The 23283-nt window shown below is 38.6% G+C and overlaps 4 protein-coding genes across 11 annotated transcripts in view; 1 reads left to right on the top strand and 3 right to left on the bottom strand.

The window, feature by feature from the left end:
- The window catches only part of LOC107226405, a 63814-nt gene extending 62052 nt beyond the window's left edge, over positions 1-1762 (top strand). For all 3 annotated transcript variants that reach the window (XM_046746317.1, XM_046746318.1, XM_046746316.1), the window contains exon 8: positions 12-1762. In XM_046746317.1, the coding sequence (XP_046602273.1) occupies positions 12-1214 (1203 nt within the window). In that variant the 3' untranslated portion in view covers positions 1215-1762. The remainder of the gene's footprint in view (positions 1-11) is intronic.
- Positions 1763-7927: 6165 nt separating this feature from the next.
- On the bottom strand, positions 7928-11234 carry LOC107226399 (odorant receptor 22c-like). 5 transcript variants are annotated; one of them, XM_046746330.1, is made up of 8 exons: positions 11085-11234; positions 9744-10165; positions 9507-9622; positions 9329-9424; positions 9145-9244; positions 8788-8904; positions 8260-8415; positions 7928-8127 (listed from the first exon to the last, which is right to left on the bottom strand). In XM_046746330.1, exons 1-8 carry the CDS (start codon positions 11146-11148, stop codon positions 8065-8067), a joined length of 1134 nt encoding a protein of 377 aa, XP_046602286.1. In that variant the 5' UTR covers positions 11149-11234; the 3' UTR covers positions 7928-8064. The 5 variants fall into 5 exon arrangements, with proteins under 5 accessions (XP_046602286.1, XP_015522689.2, XP_046602287.1 ...); XM_015667203.2 differs by lacking the exon at positions 11085-11234 and having other exon boundaries at positions 9744-10446; XM_046746331.1 differs by lacking the exons at positions 8260-8415; positions 11085-11234 and having other exon boundaries at positions 9744-10446.
- Positions 11235-11727: 493 nt separating this feature from the next.
- On the bottom strand, positions 11728-14206 carry LOC124296614 (odorant receptor 4-like). Its single transcript, XM_046746664.1, has 7 exons — positions 13499-14206; positions 13323-13438; positions 12971-13066; positions 12803-12902; positions 12609-12719; positions 12336-12491; positions 11728-12249 (listed from the first exon to the last, which is right to left on the bottom strand). The coding sequence occupies exons 1-7, from the start codon at positions 14204-14206 to the stop codon at positions 12184-12186; spliced, it is 1353 nt and encodes a 450-aa protein (XP_046602620.1). The 3' UTR covers positions 11728-12183.
- A 4042-nt stretch (positions 14207-18248) lies between these two features.
- Positions 18249-23118, bottom strand: LOC124296562 (odorant receptor 10a-like). Of its 2 annotated transcripts, none has more exons than XM_046746334.1 (7): positions 21697-23118; positions 21465-21580; positions 21280-21375; positions 21100-21220; positions 19966-20082; positions 18820-18975; positions 18249-18684 (listed from the first exon to the last, which is right to left on the bottom strand). In XM_046746334.1, exons 1-7 carry the CDS (start codon positions 22276-22278, stop codon positions 18622-18624), a joined length of 1251 nt encoding a protein of 416 aa, XP_046602290.1. In that variant the 5' UTR covers positions 22279-23118; the 3' UTR covers positions 18249-18621. The 2 variants fall into 2 exon arrangements, with proteins under 2 accessions (XP_046602290.1, XP_046602291.1); XM_046746335.1 differs by having other exon boundaries at positions 21100-21199; positions 21697-23117.
- Between the last annotated feature and the right edge of the window lie 165 nt (positions 23119-23283).

Raw genomic sequence — 23283 nt, 5'->3', positions numbered from 1 at the left:
GATGGTTTCAGGTACTCCAGAAGACTTCGTCGAGTCACTCGACGCACTCTAGTGGAAAGTCAACATCGAGCGGCAAGCTTTCATCTTCGCCAATGAAAAGTTCCACACTCCCGGCAAAGTCGTCACCTCTCAAGATCATCCAGCAGGGAGCTCTCACGCCGTTGCAGGAGGCGCAGAATTCGATTACACTTCAGCTATCGACGAATCTGAGCCCAACAAGTCCACCCCAGGAAAGGGTACAGAGCAGTGTGACGTTGGCTTCGAATGCCAGTACAACGACCACGATATCGGGGGCGCCTGGTACCAAGATCTACGTGCATCAAAACAACTCGCCGATGAGGTCTGTCATCACCTTCGAGAACGGACTGAACAAGAGTAACGCCGGCAAAGAGTCAACGTCAGCGAAGGATAAGCAGGAGAAGGAAATGGTCGGCGAGAAGTTCTACAAGCCGACAATCGTCAAAATGGGGGAGGAGAAATTATACAAAACCAAAATCGACGAGGACTTGCAGTTCAAGTCGATGAAGGTGGACGAGCAGCGTTACAAGCCGATCAAACTGGAGAGACCAACCTCCCTCTATGGCTGCAAGGAGGTCAGGTTAGCATCTGAATCCGACAAGGAAAACAAGCCGAAGGTCGACGAGGATCCCCCGAACAAACTAAAGCTAACGAATCATCTTAACAACAGCCAGGCCCATTTAATCGACGGTTCATCTCATATTGAAAAAATCTCACTGGTTCACCCAAACGAAAACCCGCCCTCCACAATACCGACTTCTAAGAACACGAACGACGCGATGAACAACTCTAGGAAATTGAGTCTCTCTCTGTCAAAGGACGCACTCAGCTACAGAAATTTACTGCGACCGGGCTCCAAGAGCAATCTGGCCTCGAACCCTCCGTCACCCACAAAGTCCTTCGACGGTTTTGGAGGTTCGTTCAACAACGTTTACATCGAAAATTTGGAGTCTTCCAAACAGCGCGTACCTCAGGGTTCTGAACCCAATTTAAAGAAATCACCGAGTCGCGGTGACCTCTATCCGTATCCGAGCTTGAGCGACCTCCAGGTACAGTTCACCAGTTTAGCTGCCCAGAAAATTCTCAAGGGCTGCTCAATCAACAGCGTCGACACCTTGGTCGAGGTGAACATGGCGGCTGCGGAAAAGCCAAATAACTGCGATTTGCCAGTTCACACGGATTTTGGTTTAGTGTAAAGACGTCGGCCAGTTTTTATAGACGAGAGATTAGTTTCTTCTTCCTTTTGTTTTTGTTTTGATACTATATATTTGCAACAACCAGTCCAGGAATGTTTCATTGCTTTCCTGCCACATGAAATTGGAATGGTGTTTGAGTAAAAATTATGTAAATACTATTCTTTTTCATCTATACGAGCTTTGTATTAACGGTTATTTGAAAATTTACGAAACAATCAAAGTTGACGTGGAATTTTTCCGTATTATATTGATTAGTATATATGTTGTATGATATATATTATATATACTCAAAACTGTTGTTCAAGTGTTTCAAGGCTAGAGCTGTCCTACAGATTTGCTTTTATTGATCCAGTAAACTCGGAATCCTTGCAATGGAAATAAAAGAGCAATATTCCCGCTAGATTTATCCGCATAGCTAGCCATTCCAACGCTCGTTTAATCTAATCTCAGTTGCCTGTGACATACATCTAGTGTTCGACCAGATCGGAAAACCCCATTTTCTCAAATGTACTATATATATAAAAACAGAATACAAGAAACGAAAATTAGCTTTAGCGTCATAAGCGCAGCACAATTATTCACACGCTCGTGGAGGGCGGCAAAACCACACCATATCCATCGTCATCCGTATGATTAAGTTTAGTTTACTATATCGTTAAGCTATTCATTTAAGTTTCATACTCCTAAGTTAATTGTACTATTGTTTCCATCAGTCCCGCTGTTCAATTTTTTATACAATGCAACAGAACTCAAATCGCAACTACAGTAACCGGACCGACAATCAGATATACGCATGTTTTATCAGCCGACTCTGAAACAAGAGTTCCTTGCCATGCTGCCCACGCAGTTTTGCACCGCTTTCCCGGTGAAAGTGGTCTGTCAAAGCATCACAATGAAGCAGAACATGAAAATAGTCGTTTACCCTTTCGTCAAACGCGGAACATCGAACGAATGAAAACGAAACCTCGGACAGATTTGAAATTCCCGAACGAATTCGAAGTTACCGTATCTCAATTTTTGGAAAAAGGTAACGTTGATCCAACTTCATTCTTCTTCTTTTCTTTTTTCTTTTTGCCGTTCGATTTCTATCTCTTGCGAAATAATTATCTTGCACCGCAATACGATTATTACATTGAAAGAAAATGGTTATACAGAGCAACAAAATGCAACTTTTCAATTGCGAAAAATGATTGGTGCCTGGGGGGCTACCCTCGTCGGTGTTTTTATCTGCAACGGTCCAATCAAGGGCCTATCGCCGATGATGACGCGTTACGTAGGTATAGAGATGCATACCGATTTATAGTGCAATCGAAAATCTTATATATCCAAGTGCCAAAACTGTAGTAAATATTGAATTAATCATCTGTGAGCCTGATCACACATCAAAGCGATCTTAAATCGCATGCTTGCGGGCAACGTCTTCGGAGTGTGATCAGCCTTACATCGCGTTCATGCCAAAGTCCATTACGGATGTAGGAAACCATTCGGGATACTGAAAACTGATCATCCCCGAGACGATGCGACTCAGCGTGAACACGGTGACCGTAATTGTAATGCGAAGGTTAAACATTTTTGAATAAAAAATCGAATTATTATTCTTTATGAAAGAATTGCTACGGTAAGGTAGGAATTATTTTGAGACGCGTTTGCATATAATTAAGTGCGTAGGTACTATTTTGTACATTCTTACTTATAACATATATATTAATTACATGTTAATCGTAGCGTTACCTTTTTGTAGAGGTGCCACTATTTTTCACAATTTTTTCCCTCTATCTCTTTCTATTTTCATCAAAACTAACTTTTAGAATACGACTGTATAATCTGATTATTAATATAATAATGGAAGTACGCAATAAAATACATGAATACATATTGTATACACTCACCTCTAGTCGTTGATTCATGCTTCCTCTCGTTCCGGTAAATCCCACCGAATTCGCCAGCGATTCATCATCACTACATTCACTGCACTGAATTCATATAAGCTTTTCACTATGGTGAGCAAGAACAATAAAAACGTACGTGCGTAAGAACCAAAGTCGCGAAACCGAGTCGCATTTATGTACTGTTGGTGGTGATAAATTATGAGAGGATACACTTATGGAGAAAACGTTATATTATGGGAGGCTTCTTGCCTTCAATGTACATTGAATCGCGAATCCGTAGATGGCTGCAGCTTTGTCGGACGCTAATGCATCCGGAAGCATGTTTCTATTCTACACTGTTTCTTGCGTCTGTTTTCGCGTTCTGCAAACATGTGAAAGTTAGTGTGCTTGTTGTTGCTTAGGCGTATTCTCACAGGCACGCGTTGAATTGCCCACTCTTCGTTTTGGCGTATTGGCGAGAAAGCGGTTGACGAGATTCACACAGTGTTCGACTTTTACGACCATTTTAGAAAATCAAATTCTGTACCAAAATTGGAAGCTTGATTGTCTCTCACTCCATAAACCAGTCGCCTTATAATCGGTTTTCCATGAATCACGATAACGCTGCTACTACGATCAATTGCCGACCGTCTCGAACACGAATACTTTGTACGAAGTGAATTTTGACATCCGACGCGTTCCGAAGGTGAATTAAGACTGAACGGTGCCTTGTAAATCTTGTAAATAGTTCCCGCCCCCACTGCTACGCCCGAGTGTGAATTTGGGCAAAAAATGTCAACAAGTCTTGGCTGCCGCATCGATTGCCGGTTTCGGATTAGGGACAGATATTGAATGTACTTTGCGGTGGCATATTTCACTCAGAGAAATGATTAATTTGCATACTATGACTAACTTGATAATGTTTTTTGTGTAACGACGATCGAAATAGAAGTTGACTTGATCATGTAATTGTTTGTGATACGAATTTTATCGTTTGTTTAAGTACATTTATTATATATACGTTTATTTGAGCACAGACAACTACACTGATAAGTAATTTTCCAAAATCTTACGTGGAGTATAAAACTATTTTCGCGATTGAAGCAGAATTCAAGTATTTTGGAATTCTTTAACACTCTTGAATAGTTATTTTAACTAGTCTGTATTCATTGCCTTTAGAACCGAGAGATGTGATAACGGCCGATTTGATCACTTGGTAATATCACCAAACGTGAAATATCGGCAATTGCTGTTCCCTCTTAGATTTTACTACATCAAATATTCGAATTTAGAACTCATCAAGATGGGATTGAATAATGGCACGTCGGAAAATTTTTCAATAATGAGTATAATCGATTCAGTTGTTCTGGAAAGAACCAAAAGAAATTACCTACTCCCAAGCGGTGGTAGCCTGTCCCAAGTGGATTTACAGATGATTTACAGCCCTTTGGATCAGAGCGCCCTACGAAAAAGTACTCGCCACTTTAATCATGAAATCACATTAAGAGTAATCAATTTCGCTCGATTCAGGGTATCATGAACAAAATATTCAGCTGCGACGTAAAATAATTCTCAGCCAGACTATAACTAAGCTGCAGTGCCATTGTGAATGAACCGGTCATCCCCGTGCATTTGATACACTCATTGCTGGTCTAAAAACTGAGGATTTGACATCGAATTGCGGAATCCCTTGGTAGAATTGGCACTGAAGCTACGATGTGAAATAAATTCCATACTTACCGCGGTATCTTCAGCTGTTCGCAAAGATGAAAAATTACGGTTACTGCCAAACTGTCTATGCCGGTGTGTGCGATGACCGTTACAGTCCAAAAGAATACTTCGAACACGTAATTAATCTGGCACTGAAATGAACCTTGATAAAAAAAAAAAAATTCACCTGGTACTTGGAGGCTGTAATTGAAGGGAAAAGGATACGAGGCGATTGATCACGTGACGATATTCGCCTGGTTGTTGGTGTGATCCTAAACTATATCCAATAAATCATCACAATCGTCAGTAAATTTGAAAAGAATCCTGGGTACTCGGGCATGATGCTTAGATGAATTTAGATTCCCATTTTTCTAGTCCGATTGGATCTGCCGGACAATTTTCATTTCTCAATAATGGCTACGCAAGTTGAATTGTAATTTTCTTTTCTTTTAAGTATTTCGCCCTTGATTTTTAACAGTAACAATAAGTGGACCAGCAGGGATACCGTTGTGCTTAAATTTGAGATAAACGAGTTCGCGTGATCGAAAATAATGACAAATAATAGGTGAGTAATGGATGCTATATGTATCTGAACTTCTGGACTCGAACGAATCGCGCATAATTTAACTGTAAAAATACAGCCGGTTCCCCACATGATTAAAAATTCAGTGACACTGAATGATAGCTTAATTATTCTTTAACTAAAATGTGTATTATTCTTTTAGACATCAAATTAAATAGCACTTTATGGCAGTGCTACAACAGCAGTGCAAGTTTATCGCATCGCTATTGTACGGCTCTATAAATTTTTATAATTTGCTCGAAAAACAATTGTTGGGAAAATTGATAAAAGGTAATATTTGTAACTTATAGATACTTAACGTATTCAAATCACAGGCACTTCAGCGTTCTTTCCCTCTGTTTTCGCCCCAAATCATATTTTAAATTCTTGTAATTACATCACTACTGGTCTTATCTACTCTTACCTTTTACTTTATTCTTGTCCCAATTTTCGTCTATTCACCGCCACTTTATTCACCATGTGTGCTTTGTGATTTTAATCGTTTGGAGCATACTTCGGTTTTCGACAGTCACTGTGTGACGAATAATAAACTTGGATTCTCCTTCTGCAAAAGGAAGAATATGAAATTTTCAGCAATTGGTAAGGATGATCCTCTCACTGCGAAGCTTCGGTTTTGACTAACCCACCCAACTCAGAATGAATTACAAATTCAATCGATGCAGTCAGCGCGAATCAATTTCAATCGATAGCACGCGGCGTTTCCCGTGCAGACGCATTGTATGAATATCGAGTAAAAAGTTCGTGCATTTTAAATTCTGCAGTGTGTCCTGTCCATCCAACTTGAAGGTATCACGACAAACTCGAACGATAGAAGTGCACAGTTGATACAACTAATTCCAGGTGTACGCTGAAAACTTTGAAACTTGATCGAGCATTGAATGATAAAAAATGTACTATGTATGTGGTGGAGTTGCAATGTCCAGAAAATAACCTTCTCTTAGCTGGGTAAATGGTTATAATTTCATAGTACGGTCTGGTTTTTGCGTTATGTAATTTTCCGACCAAACGGACTGTTCTAGAGGTAGGTCTGAAGGAAGAATGAGTTATTGAAACCTCAGATACTTTGTGACTGAAATTTAAATTGAGAATAATGCTCGTGGGTCAGAATATTTCACATCAAAAAAGAATGGGCCACGCTAATCTATAAATTTTAAAGACAGGATTCAAAAAACAAGAGATTTTATTGAAATGATCAATTATATAAATCGTTTCATAAATTAGATCACATATAAACATCAAAAGACTCTAAAATACTTTTATTATTTATTGACATGAACCAGGACATGTCAAAATGTGTATTTCACCAATTTTTGATGAATTTTGATACATATTAAATGCAATGTATGATCACGTGGCAAATTTAAAAATTATCTATTACCATCTTGATATTTTTTTTGGTTCAATACCATTAAACTTATAAACGTACGTCTTTTCGATTTACGACAGATCCTTCATTTTTACAAAGCATACTAGAAATAGTGAATCACTCCAGTTTATTTCGCGATAATTTTGACTAACATTTTAGAAATGCCTTACGTTGACGAATAATTAAATCGGAGATATTATATACCTAGACATGATCACTCTACCATGTAGACCGAAAGAGTGAACTGACGCCAGGATCGAAACTTCTCCAATTTCTTTACGTAATTTATGTATTTGACTATTGTCACGTATCGACTAGTGACCGCGCTGTTAATTTTTTCTGTAGCGGGTAATGTGAACAATTTATTTGGCCAAAAAACACAGAAAATATATATATACATAAAAATATACGTAATGGTGTTTACGATCTTATGCCATTAGACAAGTGATATGCTTACATACTTAATCAAAAATCTCAATATCATTTTCACAGATTTCGAAGTGAAAGTTCAAATACACTGTACATTGGCAATGGATTTCTTCAGTAAAATAATCTGGTTACTGCAATTATTATGTGACCTATCGGCAAACTGTGAGGCGTGAGTCGATCCTACTGGTGGGCTAACTTGACACTTTGACTGCGAGGACGATTTGCTTATGAATTAAAAGTTGCGTATTTCCGAAGACTCGGGTGTAAACTGTTGGTCGTCGGATAACATTCTAACAGTTTTTTACAATTTCCACTGTATTATGTAATTACAGGGACGGTGTATGATTTTCTCGAAACGACGAGCGAAGCAAACCGCATTATGTAGTTGCAGTTGGAACGCATTTGTGGATACCTATTACGCCACACTTTTTATTTTCATATTGTGGGTTTTGATTGCAATATGCGTGAGATTCAATTTTAGTCGAATGAATGCAAATTTAAATAACGAGTTCACGTTTTATATCTGTATTGGTTACAATAACATCTGCTAAATCTTTTTTGGATTTCACGATAACGAAATTGGGAAATACTTTTTTTAGTGCGTTCGTGTTCTCGTACCTGTGGCTAAAATGTAAAATATACTTCCTTGACTCAATTTGTACGTAAGTCGACAAACTGAATGGGAATTCAAGCACATAGAGAAAGGAATCGCCAACCGCACAGCGCATTAGATTCAAATAATTACAATGCAAACAAGTCTCAAGAGATGCTCGAGTTTATTTTGCACTTCATATTCTACTTAATTTATTTAATTTTTTTTGCAGCTTGGTCAATCGGTGTTCCCGTTAGTTTTGTTTTGTCTTGCACTCGTTGAATGGCTGTAATGAAATTTTTTTAAGCTTCCGCCATACTGTAAGCTCGTAGAGTAGAGAGATATGATGCAGCTACCTTGACTATCTGTAAGCATAGACAAATAACGACTATAAAATTGTTGAGCGTTCAGGAAACAAAATAGAATATCTGATCGAGAGTCAGCCGGAGTATGCAGAGATATAAATGACAAATTGATAATGGAATGAGATTACTTACGACTGTGAAATTTTCTAACGTGAGAGGAAAAATGTTGGCTGCGCTAATCTCTATCGGCTTCTGTGCTCTGATCATTACTATTGACAATGAAAGATTTATCGATCTTTCGAAATTGTACCATTTGGAACTGTAGATCGCCAATCCGAGAGCACAGCCCTTGAATGCGAAAAGATGCATTGATTGAACGCAAATACAGCCGTTACGCGCAGCAAGCGTTAAATTAATGTTAACTTTTTGTAGGTAGTCTGCAGATTTGCATTCTTTTTTAAAAATAAAAGAAGCTCAGCAAGTCAAGTTGATAGGTACTATTTCTGCTACAGTGCGGTATTGTGGAAAACAGATAAAAATTGTAAATCGTATTTGACGTGGCACTGTTTGCAATATGTCTTATATCCTGATTGTGAATACTCATTCATTCGCGGTTTGGATTTTGTAGCCACAGTCTTGAGCTAAATGTTTGCCCATGTGACACAGGATTTTCTTGTGATTTGCAGAAATAGAAATAATGTTACAGTTATTCTTGCTTACTTGATTTATCAACGAATTACCGGCAAAACAGTAGATAAAGGCAGTCTCCAACGATCCGATAGCGAAAAGTCCAAACTTTAACAAAATTGTTTTGCTCGCTCCATTTTCTTGTAGTTCCTAAACATTTTGGTATTAAAAGGATCAATTAGTGGGGTCTAGGATTTAAGATCTACAAACTCACCGTGCGTCACGATTTCTTTTATAAAAATTGAAAATGATTTCACGGTTACCTTGATAACATAAACAACAAAAGTTTTTATACGATTTATTATAATTATGTAACTGCATTTACTATAAAATACTTGTGGCGTCACCATGAAGTACCGTCAGACTGGAAAAATATTTCTGCATACCTACCATGAGAAATGAACACTCGAGGAAGCAAAGAGCAAGCACACACGCCATTACATGCTGCAGAGCAATGAGCCTGTAAAATTCTTGCAGCGTGGCAGCTACGCTAGAAGTAAAAGTATATTACTTGCGCGATAAGGGAATGAGGTTTTTTTTCGAAATAATCAGGAAACGAGGCAATGAAATTTACTTCAACAGCACCTGATGGCGTTTCACCATTTCTCTAATCTCTATCCTGTAATGTTCGGGATGTGACGGTCTATAAGCGATTTCTTCGGCGAAATATCTGGAAAAGTACGAAAGTATTAGCGGAATCGAATTCTCTTTAATTGCCACACGTTATTTGTATTCATGCATGCATAGCTTACGTTAGAATCTTGAGTTGACTGCTCACGTGTAGAATCGCAGCAACGAAGAAGCCGTCTACTGCAGTTGTTGCCAGAAATGTTGTCACCATACTGATTATTTGAGCGACCACCAAGAACTTGAATTATTCAAGGTCCGATGAATGATGGAGAGCTATTTTTTACTGCTTTAAGCATTACGTCTCATATCTACGTTTGTAGGTACAAGCGTTTGATAAGAATTTAACATTTCATATTTACCTGAACAATATAACCCGATCTGTTGTAATCTACAGGATACCAGCTGTATGGCATTGGCAAGAGATTATCCTGATCAGTATTATTATCGCGATTGCTTAGAGAGAGAAAAGAATCAGTCGCAAAATTAATGGTTGCAATAGTAGCTACGATCAAAAAGGTGTAGACGAAAACAGTCGAAGCTTGATAATGATTGGTGATTACACGTTTAGAATCCGGCACACTTTTATAAATAAAAGTATCTTTTCTCAAGTTGACCCAATCTTCGTCCATGGAATGCATAAGCTTTTTGCACAGTTTCTGACGCAACGAAAATGTAAGCCACTTACAGGAAATGAGTATCATTGGACTTGACATACTTAAGTTGTTGATGAGTTTATTTATGTCGTGTCTTAGTACGACGATGCCACCTACTGAACCGGAAGCTAGAAATATCAAACTTGCCAAGTGAAAAAACCAAATGAAACGATACAAGTTTTGATATTTTTGTCCTGGCCAAACTCCCAAATAAATCATAACGTAACGCAGGCCACAAATCGCTGTGGTGAATTGATTGCTAAAATTATGGTTCTCCTGTGCAATCATGACTTTGGACTGTTCCAACATTGCGTTTTGCACTCTTCACTATTGAAAATTTCATCGGCCAAAGAAGATACCGATCTATTAGCTTCGGAGATTCGTTCACGATTGAACCACGCAGTCAGGTTCGCGATTAGAAATTCTGTCAATACAGACAAAGCACTCTGCGATCAGGTAATGGCAAGGGACGTTCCCTGTAGAGATGCATGCGCTGTGGGCAAAGTTCATGAATCTTAAATATTGGAAGATATGTCTGGCGTACACAGAATTCAAAGTATGAAGGCGAAGTTGGACAACAGAATCATAAACTTGATTCAAATAATTGCCGACGGGTATTGCAAAGTTGGAAACTACACGCAAAGCTTTGAATAAAAAGTGGACTGTGGCGGAAGGAATGATTTCATGGAGGGGAGACTCCGTCTTGATGTAGAACGCTTTGCGTATGCCTGGGTAAAGCTGTGTACGTTCGATTTTGTCACGATGTGTAGTTTTTACGTTCAACTAACTTTGTAACAACAGATAGAGCTGATTTATTTGTATCTATGCTTAACTTTTCTAGCCGATATTTTGCTCGCAAAAAAGTAGGCAGGGAAATGCGAATTCAATTGTTATAAGAAAATCGAAACGTAGCAAATGCTTATCACCTTTTTTCCTCAAAATTATTCGTAATATGCAACTGTTAAAACGTGTTCAGCTTTTTTATTTTTTTACCAGGGTTAGATAAAATAAAGAAAGATTAACTGTATCGTTAATCTTAATACTCACCATCAGCTTCTAAGTTTTCAGTTCCGTTTGGGTTGCTGTATCTGGGCAAGGTTCTCCATTTCATATAAACTTTTTCACTTTCAAGAACTTCCTAAACTGATAAAAAGTGTTCACTTGCTATACAGATTCGTTTGTTGACTAACGTACGAGGTTCGGTTTGGTCCTGCTATTAATTATGGTAGCATCTTGGGTCGAAATTTCGCCATTAATAGGGAAAATTTTTATTGATCGATAGACTAATTGTTGCTGTTTCTTGCCTGTCAATCACGATATCGTACGCCTTGCTAACTTGGTTGAAAGATAATGTGAAATGGCGATGTGACCGTATGGTGGTAAAACGAATTAACTTTAGAAAACGTTTAGAACTTGATGAAATCAAAAGTAACGCATATTGCCATTTTGTGAGTGTTATTAAAATCTGTTTCCTGTCAAGCACAACAGCAATACTGTTATATTCAACAAAACTCCGAGTGTCTGAAAAGAAACACTATGTTTGAAGTGAATTTTGATATTCGTTGCGTTTTGAAGTCGAAGTAAAACTGAACCGTGCTAAATTCATCAAACGATCTCTCTCCTTACAGCTACACTTAAGAATAAATCTTGGGAAAAAAATATCAACAAACAGTTGTTGTTTTATCGATCATTGGTCATGGATTAGGGAAAAAGTTTGAATGACGATGGTTACCATCAAATGTTCATGCTACTATTATTTGAATGCAGTACTTTGCAGTGTGTATTTAGCAAATTGAATAAGAGTGCTCGAAAGGATCAGTAAAATTACTTAGAGCGTGACATGTATCAATTGCATGATTTTGTTTACGGTATATCAAGCTTAGGTAAAAAACTTTCTTTGCATACTGACACGACTGACTTGAAAGCCTATTACACATGAAGATAATTCGATTAATATCGTATAGAAAATGATATCAGAATAGAAATAGAAGTTCACTATATACTTAAATATAGAATTGTTTGTGACATGAATACAGTAAACTATAGCCCTTTAACAAATTTCCTAATATTTATCAATAGCACAAAGTTAACTACGTCAATAAAGTAGAATTCAAGTATCTTAAACTACTTCAACAGTCCTAACTAACTAGTTAGAATTGTCCGTATTCATCGCTCTTAGAACCGAGAGATACGACACCGCCGATTTGATAAGCTGGAAATTTTATTAAAACTAAAATATCGTCAATAGTCGTTTCATTCTAAAATCCGTTCCACCAAATACTTGAAACAAAAACTCACCGAGGTGAAATTGGGTAATGACATGACGGAGAATTTTCCCGCAGTAAGTGTAATCGGTTTCGTTGCTCTGATCATGATCAATAAAAATGATCTGCTCACAGATGGTGGTAGTTTGTACCAGGTGGCTTTATAGGCAGCTACTCGGATCAAAGTACCCTGTATCAAACGAATGATCACTGAAAAAGTGCTCACCAACTTATGCCAGAAATCGCATCAGAAGTAATTAAGATTCGTCCGATTCTGGGCATCGTTCTATAATCTAAGACTGTTCACCTGGGACGTTAGGTAATCCCCAGCCAAACTATAAATGAATAGTTGCTGCAGAGCCATTGTAAGTAAAAGGCCAAACTTCACAAAAACTGACGTGTTGTTGGATTCCATTGCCTGTAAATGATATTTTTCCAATTGTAGTGACGGCAGAATTAGGATTGAACTTTTTCAGTGGGCGATTTCAAATTTTAGCGTACCTGTAGGACACTGAAGCCTGCCAAGCAAATGTGCAGTGTGCCTGCAAGTAGCTGGCTGAATAAAATTTTATTGAAGGATTTCTCCAGACTGCGAGCTGAACTAGAAAACATTTAAATTAAAGTATAATACGTCGTCTCCTCTGAGTCACTTTATCGTATGTCACTCACTTTATTATCCATTCGTGTCGTTTAACTATGAACTTCACGTCAGCCCACATCATTTCCTCACTCCGTTCCTCAGTTCGAAACTCCTCAATGCAACTCCTTGCAGTAGGATCAACAAAAAAGCGAAAATAAAGTATGAGCAGATCTCACTTCATAATATTTAAAGAGAATTCGGTATTTGTGTGCAACTCGTTAGTGTGGCTTAATAATCATATAAAGACAATTATGTTCTGAAAGTTCTAAAGTTTATTTTACTTAAAATTTCCCATCGTATAAACATGCATTTAATAAACTCGTAGAATTCCTCGGAAGGATTCTCACTGAGCCTGTAATGTGAATTGAATTCCATCCTTACCGCAGTATCTCCAGCTGTCCGCAGAGATGAAAAATTATGGTAACTAGCAAACTGTCTATGCCGGTGTGTGCGATGACCATTACATTCCCCAAGAATACCTCGAACACGTACATGATCTGGCATCGAAATGACCCACGATAAAAAAACTCTACATCATTCTCGACTCAGAAACTCACCTGATAAATAGGGCTGTGACTGAAGGGAAAAGGGTACCACGAATTGAGAGGGAGTTTGTTGGCATTCGGTGCGGATTGATCACGTGACGATATTCTCTTCGTTGCTGGCGCGATCGTGAACAAAATCCAACAAATCGTCACGACCGACGTATAAACGTTGAAAAAAATTCTGGGTACTCGGGCATGATTCGTCATTATCTCACGGCGTCGTATCGCCTCCGGATCGTCCCTTCGTGAATTCAGGTTTTCACTTTCCCAGTCCGATTCCATGCTTTTCAGGATCTGGTTCAGCGGCTTCACTTGCGTCTTGAATAGCCCGTATTTGATGGCTATCACCGTGACTGGGATGGCTTGACCAAGCGCCGCGACCAAACGCTGGAGGTCCTTCCTAGCCGTAATCGCCCCGCCCAAACAGCCGCACACGCACACAAAAAACCCGGCAGCGTAAAACAACCAAATCACCGTCATTCTCCAAGTTTCCATCATCATTGGCCAAGATGCAATCAGACTCAATCCGTGCCTCACGCCCCCCATTGCAGTGTTAAAACTCGTTTCCTTGATCCATGGTATCTTGTGTATCTGGCGGAGGTTTTTTATGTCTCTAAAACGGCTCGAAAAATTCGATTGGAAGTCGTCTTTTCCTTTGAGCATTTTGGTCCCAGATTTTTGGCTGCGGCTCGGACTTTCATTGTCGGTATAAGACGACATCTCTGTCACAAAAGTTTCGGTTTATGGCCGTCACTGACAATGAATCGAGTCACAAATATACCGATGCGATTAAATTTAATTAGATAAACGAGGTTGCGTGACCATAAACGATGACAAATAATAGCCGAATAATGGAAACTAAATTTCTCAAAGTATCTCGATTCGGACGAATAGCGCATAATTTAACTGTAAAAATACAGGTGGTTTCTTGCATAACTGAGAATCCAATCATACAGCGATTAATAGATTGTTATTCTTGAAGTAACCTGCGCAATATTTTTTTATTCATGATTGCAATTATATTTTAGAGCGGTATAATTTACTTGCCATATTATTACAGTTGTACGTTTCTATCAGCATTTGTGATTCGTAGAAAAAATGACTGTCGCAACTTGTTAATCAAAATTTGTATTTTCAATCTTGCATCATTAATACATTCAATTTACTGGGGCCTTTAACTTCTGTTCTTTTATTTTCCTCCGAAAATATACTCGACCTTCTTTTGATTAGATTTCTACTCTCGTTTGTTCACACGTCTTACTTTATTCTTGGTGCAGTTTTGTTGTAATATTCACCGATTCAGACTAGTCGCAAACCGAAGAGACGAAACGCACTCGATTATATTAGCTGTAATCACAACTTGTGATAGTTGTAGGGGAGAGGAAGAATACTTCTCATTTCGGATAGTGGATATAATATAATAACGCAGAGTAAATATTATCCACATATAATAGAGGATCACTGAAGGTAGTATTATTTTTCAATGATAACGTGAAGAATTTGGTTGCAGACATATTTACTGTTTCTTTAGACCTAGAAGAACCAGAGGTCTGTCAGTTGCCGAAATTCCTACCATTCGGTATTGTGTGCATAAAAATGCTCTGTAAAATGTGCAAGAACAGAATCGCTAGAAGCACAAATAAATCGTATATCAGAGAAACTGAATCATTCAAGATTGGGAAAAAAATAAGGAATCATCTGATAGTCATAGTTCTTAACAGGAAATATGAAAATTATTCCACGAGGTTTTCATTTTCTCAAAAAATTTCGAACGACTTTACTTTAATAACGTACTGCATATTTTGTATGAGTATGTATCAAAGAAGACTATTGCAATACAAGAGTACATTTCCATTATATCTTTGCTATCCGACAAGCTTTTACTTAACGACGAAATTTTTTCAATGTCATTTGAATGCTTTTTCACTGTAGGTGAAAGCTTCACCGTCATATTTTTACGGGTAATCAACTAAACAAATTTGAAAGACACGTTTCATCGTTATTACTGAGTCTAGGTTATCAACGACTTTGACCAAATTATAAATTCTATCGATGTGGTCCATGCAGATCGATTTCAGTCCATGCTAAATTTTATTTCCTCCGCGAACGTACTGTATGAATACCGGGTAAAAAGTTCATGCATTTTAAATCCTGTAGTGTGCCTTGTCCGCCAAACTTGATGATATCACGACAAACTCGAACGACAGAAGTGCACAGTTGATACAACTAATTGCAAGTGCAGAATGAAATGTTTCAAACTTGACAGACCGTTGAATAAAAAATGTATCACGCATATGACGGAGTCGCAATATCCAGGAAATATCCTTCCCCTGTCTGGATACAGGTTTGATTCAGTTGCACGGTGCGTTTTTTGCCTGAGGCAACTTTCTCACAATAGGATTGGGTGAATCAATAAATGCACAGTCATACGTTAACGCACGATGATCGTCTGCCCGTGAAATGGACGATTCCGAATAATAGCTTAAATGAACAAGTCACTGAAGCCCCAAGTTTCCATTAGATAAAATTCTCTCTGATAGTAATGTGCCGATGAAACTGAATATTTTCCATCTTTTCTTTATTAATTGAATTTAACGCTTTCCGAGATATGAGTTATAAATGAGCTTGCAGCGATGATAATCAGATCGCGGATACACTCCAAAATGATAAATCATTATTTTCAAAACTGTGGTACATTTGTGTTTAATGTAATAAATATCCTTGATACAGTAAAATATTCAGTTTAATCTCGATCTCTTTCCTTCGAGTATTATTTCAATCTCATAGACCACGTACATTGTTTTTCCATCGATCAAACTACGAGGCTTGAATACTAATTTATCACATGATCCTTCGCACGGTCGAAGACCACACTTAAAAGTTTTTCCACAGAACTACGAGGATAACGAATATATAACATCAAGATACGCGAAGAACGGAGAAGATTTTTCCGGCGCACATACACGCGGACTCTTAAGTATCCAATTTGAATTTAATATTTAGTCTGATCAGCTGTAAAGTTCAAATTTATAGAGAATGATGCCAAGCAAATAGCAAATGCCAAATATCTTGTCTTCGAATGACAAGGAGCGAAAAGTCCCGCTATCGGTATTTTCCTACTCTTCGCTCGAAAAGTAAGAAATTGAAATAACCATCTATGCTCTCTATTGAGAATTTTCCAAACCCTGACGGCACATTTCGCTCGGCAGCAGATAGCACGCATCGATTTCTACCGCGTACCGTCAACGGGGATAAAGTGATTCGCGGAATCCTTACCTTCCGTCAGCCCCCGACGCCACCCTCAATTTAATATTGGCCAGCGCACCCTCGACGATCCTGAAAATTTCAACCACTGTTTCAGAGATGGAAGCACCGCATACCGGAACAGCCACCCATTGCCTCAAGAACCAGCTGATCGCAAGCTGTACGCGGTATCGTTGTCATGGCGAAAAGCTCGTGCCCGGTGTGTCCGAAATATTCAACGGGTTGTTCGGCGAGTGGTTCGTTACGAATTGGTTCAAGTGGTGTCCTTCAAGTTAGTCAGTGCCGCAATCGATCACCCTGAGTTTATGATAGGTGAATCCGTGCCAGGATTCGTCACGTGAGTGTCAACAATCGCCATGATGGTCGGGTGTGTGGATTAAGCTGCGTTCACAGGGTACGTTGATCCCGTTCCGAGGAAATGTGAATGGTCACCGGTGTTTCAGGATCCCTCTAAAAACCGCTGCGCATCTGTAAACGGTAAGAATATTTTACCGAGTGTAATTTAATATTACCAGTAAACATTACGGTGCTTGGGAAAACTGACACCAGCAATGAAGAAAGCCATGAAATGCATTTATGTATGTAGAAGTTTTTAGAAAACGTTCATGAACACCTTGGAACTTAACGACTGTCCCGTTGCTGCTTCATTCTGCGACATATGCAGCTGCGAAGAACGTTGGAAAACCATCTATCATGGTACACGGAGCGCGCGTTGAAGTTCAATCCCATTAAATGCCGCACTGACTCTCGCCACTTGCTACAGGATACCAAAGAATGCCACAAAACCATTGCCTATTCAGTAGCTGGCTATCGAGCGTTATTAATTTGTGGTAATTCCGAGGAGGGTGATTGAGCTCCTTGATGACGTCATGTGTACAATAAAACTACGTCGAAGGGTCCGATTACATCTACTGTGCGACTACAAATGCTTCCATCCATTGCAACAACGTCGTACGTCAGACTAAATGGCACAGTACTTACACCACATGATCAGCAGCTAGTACGAATACATCAAGAGTTAGGTCAGTTTTGGAAATATGTTCTTCAGGGTGTACTAAATACGCATAATTGTAGTTAATAAACACTACATCTCGGCAAATGATCTTGTCGTCGCTCATTTCATATAGTCAATTAAGAGAATAATCCGGTGTTGGTAAGTAGTTGAGCACTATGCGGCCTGTTAAGAATTTGCGAGGCACGAGTTATTTCTAGCGTCCGGCTGACTTGACCAGAGCTTTGACTACTGCAGCCCGACGGATTGCTGATGAATTGGCGGATAGGCAGGCATTTCCGAAGACTTGAGTGAAATTATCGGTGGCTGAAGAACATTCTAAGTGTTTTCACAATTTCGACTGTATTATGGCAGCTTGTTACAGAGACCACGTATGTCGTTCTTGAAACGACGAGTGAAGCAAATCGGATTTTGTACCTTATACTTACGGTTCGAACAAGGTTACGGACAATTATTTCGCCGAACGTTTCAAATTATAAGATTGAATTGACGTTCAATAGATATATTATTTGCAGAAACATCTACGAAATCCTTTCATGTAATACAATAACGAAATTACAAAATCGAGAAAATATTATCTACTACGTTTATATTCATATACCTGCGAGTAAAGTGTAGAATATGCCTCAATCACTCATTTTCTGCTTAAGTCGTTAAATGAAATACCGATTTGATTGCACAAACAAATCGTCACGCACAAATCTCATGAGATGCGAATGATTACCACTCGAACGAGTCTCGACATAAGCACGTCATTATTTGGATTTCATGTTCTACTTAATGTATTCTGTAGCCTGCTCAATGAATGTTCCCACGAGTTTTTCTTTCTCCCATCACCGTTTGGCTGACTTAATTATCTTCAGGCTTCCACCATACTGTAAGCTCGTAAAGTAGAGAGATACGATGCAGCGGCTTTGACAATCTGTAAACGAAACAAATACCAGTCATAGAGTTATTTGACGTTTAAGAGCCGTAATAGAACTTCTAATTGGCATTCAGACGTAAAGAGTACACGCAGACATAAAGGCCGAATTAATTTTTAAATTCAAGTACTCACGACGGTAAAGTTTTCTAACGTGAGGGGGAAAATCTGGGCGGCGCTAATCTCTATCGGCTTCTGTGCTCTGATCATTGCTATTGATAATGAGAGATTCGCCGATCTTGTAAAACTGTACCATTCACATCTGTAGATAGCCAATCCGATAGCGAATCCCTTAAACATGATGAGTAGCATTAATTTCAGGCGAATACATAATCAAGTTCAAGATTGTTACTGTAATGATGCGTTTTTACAAAAACCCGTTGCTTTGCATCTTTAGAATATCCTGAGATTCGGTCGATCGTAAGAGAGCATTAAAAAACTGAGATTTCGTAAATTCAATTCATTCAGTTATTCTAAAGCTGCAAATTAGTAATTCTTGTTTCAACGTTCCGTTACGTGAATGTCACTAACTTGAGTCTTATCATACATTCGTTCCTAAACGGCAAGCATTTAATTCCTGTCAGCCGATCGTAGCAAGTTTGCAGATTTATATTCAAATTATGTTACAACAAAAAAAAAAAAAAATTGACGGAACGGCAGAAATCATACCAATATTAATTTCTCTTCTGTAGTATTGCCATGCATTGAAAATCATATTGTGTATTACGGAACCTCTATCATCCGAATCGAGGAGTTACACCACCTTGATATTTTCTAGGAATTGATTTTTTTCTAGGTTTATTATTTATACTTGTAACAGAGCAGTGAATATATTTTTGAGTTAATGGTATAACCATACTGTGTAGCTTTCACACGTCGCATTATATTTGTACTCCATTTACGTGTAGAGTTGACAAAAATATCGTTAATTTCAACAAAATAATGCTCATGCACATGAACCGATTTTTAATTATTAATTTTTTTTTTTTTTTTCACAGCGCACATTTGTATTCCGAAATGTCAGATCCTTTCTCGGATTATACAACGTTCTGACGAAACAAAAGGTAGATTAGGTGACATAGGGGTTCGGATGACGGACGTTCGGGTGAACGAAATTGTACTGTATTACATTTTGATTAGGCTCTGATTTCAATAAATCCACAGTTTGTTCCAAAATCGTTCTCAGTTTTTCTTATCCCGCAATATCCGTGCACCTAACGGGAGTGGAATTTTTGTGCGAATTATAAAAATGCACATCGTGATTTAAATATTCTTACTCACTTCGTTAGTTAACGAATCACCGGCAAAACAGTAGATAAAGGCAGTCTCCAGCGATCCGATAGCGAAAAGTCCGAACGTTAAGAGACTCGTTCCGCTCGCTTCGTTTTCTTGTAATTCCTAAACCACATTTAGGTGTTGAGGAATTGTTAGTGAAACTCCTGTGGCTTTTTCCAGTGGCATAAAATTATAATTGTCAACAAAGTTTCACGAGAGGAGTTCTGCTCGTTTGTTTGGAACTATCACACTGAGTTGGCAAGTTTATTATTTACAGACACATAGATATTTATGATATTAGTCGAGACATTCTAGCATCGTAATTGCTGTTCTTAAAAAAGCTCCATATGTCACAATTTTCTAGTGAAAGTTTGAATAAATAATACTATTATTCTGGTACAGCATTAGGAATGAAAATTGCTATCTAATTTGCAATCTGATGATTGTCTATCAAAATACGCCATAAATATTACATTGAAAATAATGTCACTTGCGCCTGACGCATTGAAAATTACCCTAGAAGGATACTGTAGTCAATTTTTACGGGGTAGTTTTTGTGATCTCTGTACAATGGTAGCACTAAACCAGTCCGTGTCTTGGGCATTCGATCATTTATGACGAACAAGCTTAAACTGCCATGCTACATTGACTGGAAACGAGAAAGATTCATCTGTCGCGCACCTCAAACTATACCCACGCGATTCATTCTGTGTATGATCGAAGCCAATGTAAATTTTCGAATACAGTTATGTGAAAACATTTTTGGTTTATGTGAGAGAGTCGTGGTATTTGGCGTTTCTGAATCACTCAGTGAGCATGAGAATAATAGATTTTAATAACAGTCCAGATAAGTCACAAAGCTAAACTTTACAGTGCACCGAAAATGAGTAAGTGTAATTAGTTTTCAGTAAATTTCATGTAACATTTCAGAAGTGTTCTCCATAAATCATCGAATGTCAAACGGACGGTCAGGTTAAAACAACCGATTCGGAAAATTGTAAGGATATCATTTCGTGGAATGAAAATCGAATACAGCACGCTTTTCATTACTGGTCTCGTAAGTTGTGCGAAACAGATCGACAAGAAGGAAATATGACTACGGGCTGCTATCAGAATTGAAAAAATTTACTGCGTACATACCATGAGAAATGAACATTCAAGGAAGCAAAGAGCAAGCACACACGCCATTACATGCTGCAGAGCAATGAGACTGTAACATTCCTGTAACGTGGCTGCCACGCTAAAATTGAAGAGACATTTTCTGAGAGGTGAGTGAACAAAGGGCTTTTTTAAAACAATAGCCAACGCAATTCAACTTACCTCAACAGCACTTGATGGCGTTTCACCATTTCTCTCACTTTCTTTTTGTAATTTTGGGGATGGCACGGTTCATAGACGATTCCCTCTACGAAAAGTCTGGAAGAGTACGAGACTATTAGTGGGATCCGACTCTTTCAAATCGACAGATGTTATCTATGTTCAATGTTCACACATGCACTTCGTACCTCAGAATCTTTAGTTGACTGCTGAGATGTAGAATCGTAGCAACGAGGAAGCCATCGATTGCGGTTGTCGCGAGAAACGTTGACAGCATACTACTTATTTGAGCGAACACTAGGAACTTGAAGTATTTAAAATTTAACGAACCACACAAAGTTATTTCTTATTACTTTCAAAAGTATGCACCAAATCTATTTTCATCCTAAATTTTGGTCAAAATTTGCGTTCCATATTTACCTGGATAATATAACTCAATCCGTCGTAATTGACAGGATACCAACTGTAAGGCATCGGGAATATGTTGTCCTTGATCGGTTTATCATCGCGTCGATTGAGAGAAAGAAAAGATTGTCCCAGAAAATTGACGGTGGCAACAGATGCCAAAATTATGAAAGTGCAGACGAAAAAATTCGTCGTCTTGTAGAAGTTGATGATTATTCGTTTGGAATCCGGTACACTTTTATTGATGAGAGTATCTTTTTCCAAGTTAGCCCAATCGTCATCCATGAAATGCATGAGCCTCTTGCACAGTTTTTTACGCCAAGCAAACGTGAACCATTTACAGACAATGAGTATTGTTGGACTCGACATACCCAAGTTGTTGATAATTTTGTTCGCGTTATGTCTGAGTACGATGAGACCGCCAACCGAACCGGTGGTTAGATATATTAAACTTGCCGAATGAAAAACCCACAACAGAAGGTACCAATTCTGATGTCTTTCTCCTGGCCAAATACCTAAATAAATCATGACGCAACGCAAACTATGAATTGCCCTGGTGAATTGATTGCTCAAAGTATGGTTGCTCGGTGTGATCATGACTTCGGCCTCGTTCGATATTGCGTTCTTCGCTGTTCTACGATAGAAAATTTCGTCGTTAAAAGACGAAAATTGATGCACTTGCTGCGGAGTTTTGCTGACGACTGACCAAAGCGGTCAGAGTGGGGATTAGAAATACTGTCAATACGAAGAAAGCACACTGCGATCAGGCGATGGCAATGGATTTTCCCCGCAGAGATGCATGCGCTATGGGCGAAGTTCATGAATTTTGGATATTCTGCGGCGTGTCTGGCGCACACGGAATCGGAAGTATCACGGCAAAGTTGAACGTCAGAATCGCACACTCGGATCAAATAATTGCCAATGGGTATTGAAAAGTTGGAGACGACGCGAAGCGTTGAATAAAAAGTAGGCTTTGGCGGAGGGAATGATTTCACGGAGGGGAGACTTTGGTCGTGGTGTGGAAAAACTTGCATCTGGTGGGTGAAGCTGAATACTTTCGATTCTGTTACGCGTTGTGGTTTCCCCAACTTTGCGCGAACGCATGGGGCTGATTTCATTGTACATGCGTAAGTACAACTTCTCTAACTGATGATTTGCTCGCAAAATAATAAGCATCCAAATATACATTTAATTGTTACAAAAAAAATTTAAATTGAACCTAACTTCCAACGACAGTAAGCGTTCATTATCTCCTATTCACAAGCTCATTCGCTGTAGAACGATGAAAACGTGTTAGATTTTCGAAGTTTTGCGCCTTAGTTTCTTAGATCCAGTTACGAAAAAACACATAAATTTCCCTTAATCATTAGATTCAACTTGAACGTTTTCCATCTACCTCTATTTAATGTATATACTTATTGTTCTTCTTCCCCGTTCGGGCGGAGGTATCCCTTGACATATTGCATTTCATACTTTCTGACTATTACAAGCTTGAACGACCAAAAAAAGTAATTCAGTGGCTACGATGCTTTGTTCACGACTGACGCATGTTCCTGCACATGGGGATTCCAAATTCTATCGACACGGACAACGCAAATCGAG

This window comes from Neodiprion lecontei, chromosome 1 (assembly GCF_021901455.1).
Source record: "Neodiprion lecontei isolate iyNeoLeco1 chromosome 1, iyNeoLeco1.1, whole genome shotgun sequence".
NCBI lineage: Eukaryota > Metazoa > Arthropoda > Insecta > Hymenoptera > Diprionidae > Neodiprion > Neodiprion lecontei.
The sequence above is the reverse complement of the archived record's forward strand: the minus strand, read 5'-3'. Positions and strand labels throughout refer to the sequence as shown.

What these genes read in the sequence shown, in the direction of transcription:
- LOC107226399 (XM_015667203.2), bottom strand. Translation starts at nt 10,346, where the DNA reads ATGTTGGAACAGTCCAAAGTCATGATTGCACAGGAGAACCATAATTTT. An exon ending in AGTCAACTCAAGATTCTAAC is followed by an intron (nt 9,425 to 9,506) that starts GTAAGCTATGCA and finishes GTACTTTTCCAG; the next exon opens with ATATTTCGCCGAAGAAATCG. An exon ending in GTAATTCGTTGATAAATCAA is followed by an intron (nt 8,416 to 8,787) that starts GTAAGCAAGAAT and finishes TTCGCATTCAAG; the next exon opens with GGCTGTGCTCTCGGATTGGC.
- LOC124296614 (XM_046746664.1), bottom strand. Translation starts at nt 14,206, where the DNA reads ATGTCGTCTTATACCGACAATGAAAGTCCGAGCCGCAGCCAAAAATCT. An exon ending in CAGGCTTCAGTGTCCTACAG is followed by an intron (nt 12,720 to 12,802) that starts GTACGCTAAAAT and finishes TATCATTTACAG; the next exon opens with GCAATGGAATCCAACAACAC. An exon ending in GGGATTACCTAACGTCCCAG is followed by an intron (nt 12,492 to 12,608) that starts GTGAACAGTCTT and finishes CGTTTGATACAG; the next exon opens with GGTACTTTGATCCGAGTAGC.
- LOC124296562 (XM_046746334.1), bottom strand. Translation starts at nt 22,278, where the DNA reads ATGATCACACCGAGCAACCATACTTTGAGCAATCAATTCACCAGGGCA. An exon ending in CGCCATCAAGTGCTGTTGAG is followed by an intron (nt 21,221 to 21,279) that starts GTAAGTTGAATT and finishes CTCACCTCTCAG; the next exon opens with AAAATGTCTCTTCAATTTTA. An exon ending in GTGATTCGTTAACTAACGAA is followed by an intron (nt 18,976 to 19,965) that starts GTGAGTAAGAAT and finishes ATCATGTTTAAG; the next exon opens with GGATTCGCTATCGGATTGGC.